The sequence below is a fragment of the Melospiza melodia genome, chromosome 5 (genome assembly GCF_035770615.1).
Source record: "Melospiza melodia melodia isolate bMelMel2 chromosome 5, bMelMel2.pri, whole genome shotgun sequence".
Taxonomy (NCBI): domain Eukaryota; kingdom Metazoa; phylum Chordata; class Aves; order Passeriformes; family Passerellidae; genus Melospiza; species Melospiza melodia.
Genome location: NC_086198.1, coordinates 91,492,893 through 91,502,466, shown reverse-complemented (window position 1 = coordinate 91,502,466; position 9,574 = coordinate 91,492,893). Strand labels below are relative to the sequence as shown.

Below are 9,574 nucleotides of genomic sequence, written 5' to 3'. Positions count from 1 at the left end.
CCAGGCCTCCCAAAGCAGCTGGGAGTGGGGGGATCAGCTGGAGAAGGAGAGATCCTGTGACTCACCAAGAGCCACAGAGCTGCAGCAGAGCTGGCACTGTCCCTGCCCAGCCCTGTGCCTGAGGCCATCACATATCTGAGCCTGACTCTCATTTCCCTTCATCCCCTGCCATCAGGGCATCCAGCCACAGCTCAGCCTGGCAGGCACTTTTCTTTGAGCTCAGTGGCTCTGGCACAGACACAAACGTGCACCTGCACCTCCCCATCCATGCCACAGGCAAACGTGTCCTTCTGAGACATAAAGACTTTAATATTAAAATAACTTTGTATAAAAATACTTTTGGAGACTGATGGCAAGCAGCCTTCCACACACCACAAAAGGCACCAGAGCCCTGCAGCCTGGTCAGACAGGAAGCCAGAGCAGAGCCAGAGCAGCAGGTACAGGAAAACACCAACCCTCCTGCACATCAGAAGGCACAGTGGAGCCAGCTCCAGAGCTGGAGAGACACACTGGGGCTTGCTCCAGCCACAGCTCTCTTGCTGTTTACCTCCAGGAAAACACAGTCCCTCAGCACTGGTGAGAAAAGAGCCCAAACAGTCCCAGGTCATCCTGGGGAGGAGAAGCCCAGCTGGCACTGGGATGCCCAGTCCCTGCTGGGACACACAGAGCAGCAGCACTTATATCTCCCCTAAATCCTCATAGAGAGGTGACAAACTGTACTCATCCACACACTGCTCCTTCTTCTGCAGCTGCTGGGGCTTCACCACCTGGCTGTAGAGCACCTCCACGTTGTTGTTGTTGCTGCTGTTGAGGCTGGGTTTGGTCAGCACCTTCTCGGGGGCAGCGCTGCCCCATCGCCTGCCAGGCTCCTCCAGCCTTTCTGCCCCTTTGGGGATAAAGGCTGCCTGGGGCTTGGGGGCTGGCACTGGCTTGGGGTTCTTGGCCTTGGCAGGGAAGTTGGGGACCGAGTAATCGTCAGTGCTGGGGTTGTAGGGGTACTCATAGCCCCCCCTGCCATCGTGGCCCTGCGTGCGCCAGGCCTCGCTCGTGGGCCGCGCCTCGTCGTAGATGTAGGTGAAGGGATGCAGCGAGCGGGGGGCACGGCCCTCGGGCTCGTCATAGATGTGCTCCTTGTGCCCAGGGACAGCCTGGCCACGGCCCTCAGCCCTGCCCTGGCCCTCAGCCCTGCCCTGGCCCTGCCCCTCGGCCCGGACCTGCTCGTACGGGCCCGAGTACGGCAGCACCGGCAGCCGCGGCTTCGGCTCCTCCACGGCCCCGCCGGGCGCCTTGGCCACGCTCAGGGCCTTGCTGTCCACAGGGTCCGAGTACAGCGGGTCAGGCCACGGCTGCAGGCCCTTCACCGAGTCCAGGGGCTCTGAGTACACGCTGGAAGGGTCCTCAGAGGGTGGCACAGCACGGAGCACCTTGGGCAGAGGGGAGCGTGGAGGGGTGCTGGACACCGTGGGCTTGGCCGGTGGCACGGGCAGCTCTGGCAGAGTCCGGCTCTTCAGCAGAGCTGTGGCATCTCTCTCCTCTGCTGCTGCACCAGCCCTGGGTGCCAGCCCTGCTTTGGGGTCATCCCCCTCAGCAGGCAGCTCCAGGCTGAGGCTGTCAGCCAGGGCCTGGCGGATCTGCACCATGCCGGGGCTCTCGGCTTCCAGCGAGTCACAGCTCTGCCGGTTCTCCTCCACCTGAGCCTTCTGCTCCTGGATGGAGGCTTCCACCAGCCGGAAGATCTCGTTGCCCTGCTTGGTCTCAAAGGTGAAGTTGCCAGGTCCTGAGTCACAGCGTCTGCCAGCCTCGAAGGAGAACATCACCTGAAGGGGAAGCAGAAGGGGCACGTCCTGCTCAGCACCCAAGGCTGTGCTTGCCACCAAAGGGCGTGTGGCTGCAGCACTGATCCTGTACACCCTGAAATCCTGCTCTGAAATCCTGCTCCTTCCACTCCCACAGCAAGGGCCATCCTGTGCCCAGCAGCTGGGCAGGGACACGCCACACTACAAGCTGTAGAGCTGGAGCACACCTGAGGGACATCACTGTGAGTGCCCCAGAGAGCTGCAGCTCCAGCTGGAGCCCTGCTGCCTTACCCGAGCAATTCCAGCAGTTTCTACCCCTGGCACCAGATGGTCTAGGAAACAACACTGAGGAAGGAGTAGGGTGAGAAGGTGACAGTTCAGCAGGGGAAACTAGTATGGAATCTTAGGAAAGAAGGGAGTGCTCTGGAAGCAAGAGAAACAAGAGGAAGAACACAGCTTTCCACAGGAGAAAGCTCAGCAGCAGCTCAGTTACCAAGAGTAAGCAAAGCATTGACCTACCAGCATTAATCTGTTCATGGTAAAAGGTCCTTTAAAGAGAAGTCTTGCACCAGGGCTCTGCTTCCTCTGGCCTGAACACTCTCTGGTGAGCAGGTTCCCACCAGCTGACGCCCACACCCTTCCTGAGCCTCAGGATTTTCTGCCTCTCTCACAGGCAGCAGCAGCTCCTGTGGTTGCCACAAAGCTCTCTGGGGACAAACTCCTTTTTATGGGTCAGTGCTGCTGAACAGAAGCACAATCAGACCCTCTCTGCTCAGGTCACTGTGGGTGCAGCTCCACACACCCTGTAACTCTCCTCCTGTCCCCAGCACAGCTCTGCAGATGAGCTGGACACTCCCACAAGAGCAGCTCGGTTTCCACCTGTGCTTTGGCAATGTGCTGCAGAAAGCACCATAAGTATGTGGCCAACATAGCCCCTGCTATAAACAGCCCCAGAACACCACTGAAGAAACCCTGGACACCACTGAACAGCCCCTGGACACCACTGAGCAGCCCAGGGCCACCACTTCTCCCTGTCCAGCATGGCCCTTGCACCCAGGGCAGCAGCAAGGCACATTGGGCACTCACTGCAGGAGAGGGTCAGACTTTCAAAGGTCAGTGAGAAGTCCTCAAAAGACAGTGAGCAGTTCCTCCCACAGAGTGAACAAATCCAGAGCAACAGGTGTCTCAAAGCTCCTCTGCTCTGGCCACCATGCTTAGGAGGGAGGGACTGAACCCAGGGCAGAGACAGGACTGCCAGGAGCAGTTCCTGGACCCTGGGGACAGCGTGTGTGCAGCACTGAGGGATGTCCCTGCTCCTGCCACAAGCTGGGAATTGCTGGGATGGAGAAGGAGAGCAGTGGGACAGCCACAGAGGGGACAATTGTTCCACCATCCCATGCTCCAGCACAGTGACACAGGCAGGACCTGGGGACAGCCAGGGCCACCAGGGGCTGCAGCAATGCTGGCTGCAGGACATCAGCTCAGCCTTGCACAAGGGAGCAGCTGCAGCACAGCACAATGGGGTCCCATTGCCCACCTTGTCCCGGCCGTATCTGCGCAGCAGCCGGTAGGGCCACACGAAGAGGATCCTGTCTGTCCGTGGGTCCTTCAGCACCAGGCTGTCCCTCTCAGCCTTCAGCACGTAGGTGCCACGCAGCTCACAGCGCTCTGCAGCCTCTGTCCTCTGCACTGTCACCCAGAAGGCATTCACTGTGGGGACAGGGCTGCTCAGGGCAGGGCAGGGGACAGCCAACCCCACTGTGGGGACAGGGCTGCTCAGGGACACATATGGCTCCATTGTGGGGATAGGGCTGCTCAGGGGACAGCCAGCCCCACTGTGGGGACAGGGCTGCTCAGGGACACACATGGCTCCCTTGTGGGGACAGGGCTGCTCAGGGGACAGCCAGCCCCACTGTGGGGACAGGGCTGCTCAGGGACACACATGGCTCCCTTGTGGGGACAGGGCTGCTCAGGGGACAGCCAGCCCCACTGTGGGGACAGGGCTGCTCAGGGCAGGGCAGGGGGACACAGGCAATGCCCAGCATGGCCCCAGTGATGGGGACAAGGCTCCGTGGGAGGTGTCCCCAGGTCAGGGCAGAGCAGGTCCCACCTTCATCTCTGGTGTAGTAGATGGAGTTCACGGCCATCTCCAGGGCTGGTGACTCCCCGCTGCCCTCCCGGCCATGCTGTGACACCAGGCCATCGCTGGGGCCATTGCCCTGGCAAGGGACAAAGGAGAGCAGATCAGACCCAGAGCTCTCTTCCCACAGCAGCCCCCAGCCCCCTTTCCACGCCCTGCTGCCCTCCATGGCCCCACACAGCCTGGCTGTCCTGCACCCTGCCCACCCCAGAGCTGGCACAGGATCCCCTGAGCCCACATGAACACGGATCAACAGGGCCAGGCAGCACTGGGGGGACTTCCTGAGCTCCTGGCAGCACCCTGTCCCCAGCTCGGGGCTCTGCACCCACAGCTGTCCCCAAAGCATGGCACAACCCAAACACACCCTCCTGGCCATACCACCCCAAGGACAGGGGGCTGGTGGCCTGGTGACACAGGGTGTCCTGTGTCCTGTGTCCTGCCCTGCTCAGGAGGAGGGGCAGCCTGCAGAGGGGAAGTGAGCGTTTCTATTTTAGCACATGCAGAACTGAAAATGCAACACACAGGCTGTCACCACTGTGTCCCAGCAGCAGGGCCCCCAGAGGGCCTGGGGGGGGACACAAACCCGTGGTGCTTTCACAGATCCTCCTGCAGAAAAGCCCCTCTACAGCTACAGGCTCTCTACAGATGACACAAGGGAGGTTCAGTGTGTGGAGCTGTTCCTGGGGTTGCAGCAGAGGGTGCATCTTGCAGTTTCAGTTTTAAACTCACACAGATGAGCTTCTTAACAAGAAGCCCAAAAAGGGTCACCCAGCCCTTGTGTTTGGGTCCTCAAACCTCATATCCTGAGAGCTGACAGCAGCAGCTCCTCCTCAGCTGAAGCATCCAGCACAGCAGAGCTCCAACCTGGAAAGCCAAGGGCCACCAAATCTGCCAGAGCCTCTAAGGCTCCATTTGACTGCACTTCTCCTCATCTTCAAAAGGAAATTAAAAAAAAAAAATCTGTTCTGAGCTCCAAATGATCTCTGGCCCCAGCTCCAAGCTGCTGGACCCTGCATCCCCTCTGGGCAGGAACATGACACAAAATCACATTCTCCATGCAGATGATCAGCAATCCCAGCTGAGGATCTCCGGCCTCGTGCAGCTCTTGTGCCTCCTGCTCCAGGTCAGGCCTTTTAAAAACACATGCCAGCCTTGTAACCTTTTGCTCACATCCTCCTAAACCTTCAGCTTGCTTCTGGACCTCAGGCACACAAATGATGGCTCCCATGTGGGGATGGAAGCTCCAAGCAGGTGCTCCCTGGCCTGGCCACCACCCTGTCCCACTCCCAGGGTGTGTTGTGTGCCCAGCTGAGCCCCACAAGCCACTCTGAGGGCAAAGGCTGCAACCCTGGCTGCACCAGGAGCCACAGAGACATTCCCACCAGTGCCTCCCAGCACAGACACACCTGGCCTGCCAGGAGACTGCAGGGAGGACAAAGGTAAATCACACTCAGGGGACATCCTGGCACCACCAGCTGTGCACCCAGCCCTGCCCAGCACTCCAAGGCTGGAATCAGCTGGAGCCCAACCCAGGGCTCTGCAAACCCTCCCAGGAGGGAGAGGCAGCGCTGAGGAGCTGAGCAGGCATGGGCTGTGTCCCAGAGGACACAGAAACCTCACTGCCAGGGCACCCACCGCCCAGAGAGCCTTGGCTGGGCACACTGGCTGACCAGCAGCTCCAGGGGCTGCAGAGGATGGGGCTGGGCAGTGTTGGGTGCCCACAACACAGCCAGGAGCGAGCCCCAGGGTTGGGAAAGCTCCTGAAACCAGACAGGTCCTACAAGGCTCCCCAGGACCAGCGGCTCCAGGGGCTGCAGAGGATGGGGCTGGACAGTGCTCCAAAGCTGGGAGCCCACAGCAGCAGCAGCCAGGAGTGAGCCCCAAGCCTGGGAAAGGAGGTTCCAGCTTCTGGAACCAGACAGGTCCCACAAGGCTCTGAGGCTGCGCTTCCTCTGTCGCTGCTGTGGCAGGAAAGGCAGCAATGGTTGGGCCAAGAGGAAACGCTCCTGGCCATCATCTTGGCCTCCTGCCAGCCCTCTGCAGGGGCTCCACACCGGGCAAGAAGAGCCCGACTCGAAATTTGAAGCCACAACCTCGAATTATCGCCAGCAGGCTGAGGAGTCCCGCAAACCACACAGCAGGAGCCATCGAGAGGGCACCGGAGCGCCAGGGCCCGGTGGTTCAAACCTCGGGGTGTCCTCCCCGAGCCGCCAGGTGCGAACGGGCCACCCCACACGCTGATGTCCCCGTCCCGCCCCCAGCCCGGGGCTCACCGGGAAAGCGATCTGGCACAGCTTCGCCACCCACTCCTCGCTCTGCTGCTTCTCGGCGGCGAAGAGGAAGCTGCGCTCGCGGGTCTCCAGGCGGAAGGCGGCGGTGCCGGCGCGGGGGCCGCCCTCGCCCACCGGGGCCACGCTGGTGCAGTCGCTGAGGCGCACCACGGTGCGGGCGAGCCGCCGGGTGCCCGCCCGCCCGGCCGCCGACGGCTCCTTGCAGTCGAACACCTCGAGCCGGGCCACGCCGTGCTGGCTGGCGGGGTAGAGCGCGGACCAGCCGCGCTTCCAGCGCTGCGGGCAGCGGGGTCACACCGAGCACCGGCACCGGGAGCGGCACCGGGAGCCGGCCCGAGGCAGGGAGGGAGGGAAGGAGGGGAGGGAGAGCGAAAGGGAGGAAGGGATGCCCGGACTCACCTTGGTGCCGAATTTGGGGTTCTGCTGCACCAGCAGCGGCCCCTCCATGGCCGGCGGCTCCATCCCCGCGCCCTTCCGCCCGCGCCGCTGGGGCGGGAACGGGACGGGACCGGGCGGGGATGGCGACGGGGATGGGCGGGGACAGGGCGGGGACCAGGACGGGACCGGGCGGGAACGGGAGGGGACCAGGACGGGGAATGAGGCGGGAACGGGGCGGGGACGGGGACGGAGACCGGGCCGGGATGGGGCGGGAACCGGGCGGGGATGTGGCGGAGAGAGGGACGGGGTTGGGGCGGGGACCGGGGCGGGGACCGAGGACGGAGAATGAGGCGGGGACCGGGAACCGGGGTCCGGGACGGGACAGGGCGGGGACCGAGAAGGGGATGGGGCGGGAACGGGGCGGGGACCGGGCTGAGACCGAGACAGGGACAGGGCGGGGACCGGGCGGGGACCGAGACGGGAATGGGGCAGGAACGGGGACGAGGATGGGGCAGGGACCGGGACCGGGACGCGCGTGTCAGGCGCGGGGCGTGCTCGCGTGTGCGCGCGTGCACGTGAACAGATGTGTGCGCACCTGGGCTCGTGCACGCGCGTGGGACACAGGCCTGTGCTCTCCGTGGGGACGGGAAAACGCGCTCGGGCGGGCTGAGGGTGGGCGAGGTGTGAAAAACGCCAATCGTTTGGTTTTAAAATTTTATAAGTTTAATAGTAGTAAAATTGTTATGAAAATAGGAATATAATTAGAGTAATAATAATTTGGAGAGTTAGGATTAGGACAATACGAGACAATAAAAAACAAAGCGTTACAGACAGTCCAGGTACCTCTTTCTGGGCAAAATAAGCGCCAAAAAGGACGCACGTTAACAGAGGATTAACCCTTAAAAGCAACAGGCTGTTGCATATTCATACACCTTATTAGTGATGCATAAATTCCATTCAAACACAGGATTCTCTCTGGTTAGTGTCAACTTCTTCCTCTGAATCCTGACGGCTCTTCAAGGCTGAGCGAGGCAGGAAGAAGTTCTTTTCTTCTGATAATGGAGCAATAAATTCTCTTTCTCTGAAAGATTCAGGTGTCCTGTGGCTGCTATCTCGGTGCAAGTTCCTCATTCCTCTCTTTAAAAAAAGTATCTTACAGAGCATAGTCTCTCTTTTAACACTATGTTATAACCTAAAACTATTTAACACACTACTTAAGCAAACTAACACAGCATAACTTTCGAACATAACACATATAATATTCATTTTAATATTTGCATAAAGCCAATCATAAAATACGCATTTTTCACAGAGGGCAAAATGGGGAGTGGACAAGGTGAGGTTTCACAGGATGGGAAAAAGGAGTGATGTCTTTGACAGGAGAGAAAATGAAGTGGAGGACTAGAGGCTGCTTACCTCAAACTCATAGTCCAAGAAAATCATGGAATAGCCAGGTGCTCACAGAGAGAGCAGAGAAGGCAAAGAATCACAGCAAACACCTGTGTATGCACAGCCCTGCAGGATGTCATTCTCTGGCTGTCTTTGTGGACAGATCAATGCCATCCACATCTCATGCCATGTCCCTCCAGGGCCACTGGGCTGCTCCCAGTACTGTCCCTGTCCCTGCTGCCCACTCCAGGCTGCCCCAGGAGCCTCCTGCAGGGCCAGGCCTGCGTCCAGCATTGCCAGCTGTAGCTGGGCCAGGTGAGGCCGTGAGGCAAAGGACAGGGACAAACCTTGTGCCCAGCACATGCCAGCGTGGATGAGCCAGCCTGGTGGCACTCTGATGGCACTGGCACCCTGCCAGCTCACTGCTGGTCAGGCACTCTTGGGCTTCTTGCAGCTTTGATGGCTCAGCCATCAAATCAACCATGATTTGATTTCCTAACACAACATAAACCTGCAAAGGGAAGAGGGAAAAGCCACAGATCCTGGTTTCCCAGGCTCTGATGCCCATTTCTGCACCTGTGGTTTTGATGAGGCGGCTGCAGGTGAGGAGATTTGCAGTGCCTGGCTGGATGCAGTGCTCTGCTCTGTCCTGGCTTCACCCCTCACATTTGCACGGCGACAGAATTGTGCTGGTGCCCTGGTTTAGGAATGACATTCCCCAATTAAGTGCTCACATTGAAACATCCCAGAGCAATTGCTCACAGACCCACCCTCCCCGAGGCAGGATGAAGAGGAGAATGGGAGGCACGAAAAGTAAAGATCACCCAGGATGAGATGAGAGCAACGTGTCAGAAACAGCCGTGGGGTGTAACCACAGCAATACCAATAACAGAGTGTGCAAGGCAGATGAAAGACCAGACCACAAACCCGGGCAGAATAATGACATCAGTGCTCTGAAACTGATGTCAGTGCTCTGGAACAGAGCAGACCCAGTGCTCTGAGAAGGAACAGAATGACGTGGTGGGGTCAGACAGCCTGGCCCGTGTGTAGGCAGGGCTCTACATGTTGGAAAAGAAATGAAATTTAGCAAAATGTTTAATTATAGTGAGTTGTGCGTGAACTGGTTTGTTAAAAAGTAGTTTTGTAGCCGTTGAAAGTGTGTGTTGGGTTTTTGTGTGTAACCTAGCAAGTAGTCTTAGGGATTTAATAAATATTTAAACTAGTGCAGGAAAGTAAGAATGCTAACCTGTCTGGAGGCAGCATACAATGTTCTTAGAATAAGATAAGCAGAATATTAATGATCTTGTTTGTGAACCAAGGAATGTATCACAAGGGGTCTGTGACCAGGCAAGGGGAACGGGGAACTGTTTCTTGGAGACTTTGTTGTGAATCGCATGGATAAGAGGGAAGCACCCATACGTGAATTTGGGGGCTCGGGTTTTAGGGACGTGAATCCCCCAAGCTCCCTGGGGCCCTTAATAAAGCACCCACAAAACTTACCCGAGTTTTGTGTCATTTATCAATCGGGCAACATACAGGGAGCACATCTGCCCGTGGGACAGACACAACCGCGGGCCAGA

General features: G+C 58.7%; 1 protein-coding gene across 1 annotated transcript; it reads right to left on the bottom strand.

Moving 5' to 3' along the window:
- Positions 1-285: 285 nt before the first annotated feature.
- DOK1 (docking protein 1) lies at positions 286-6,723 on the bottom strand. Its single transcript, XM_063157854.1, has 5 exons — positions 6,627-6,723; positions 6,210-6,503; positions 3,907-4,015; positions 3,334-3,506; positions 286-1,817 (listed from the first exon to the last, which is right to left on the bottom strand). The coding sequence occupies exons 1-5, from the start codon at positions 6,687-6,689 to the stop codon at positions 678-680; spliced, it is 1,779 nt and encodes a 592-aa protein (XP_063013924.1). The 5' UTR covers positions 6,690-6,723; the 3' UTR covers positions 286-677.
- Between the last annotated feature and the right edge of the window lie 2,851 nt (positions 6,724-9,574).

Coding starts and splice junctions, on each gene's coding strand:
- DOK1 (XM_063157854.1), bottom strand. CDS start 6,689: ATGGAGCCGCCGGCCATGGAGGGGCCGCTGCTGGTGCAGCAGAACCCC. Junction 4,016..6,209: donor TGTGCCAGATCGCTTTCCCG/GTGAGCCCCGGG, acceptor GTCCCTTGCCAG/GGCAATGGCCCCAGCGATGG. Junction 1,818..3,333: donor GCAGATACGGCCGGGACAAG/GTGGGCAATGGG, acceptor CTTCCCCTTCAG/GTGATGTTCTCCTTCGAGGC.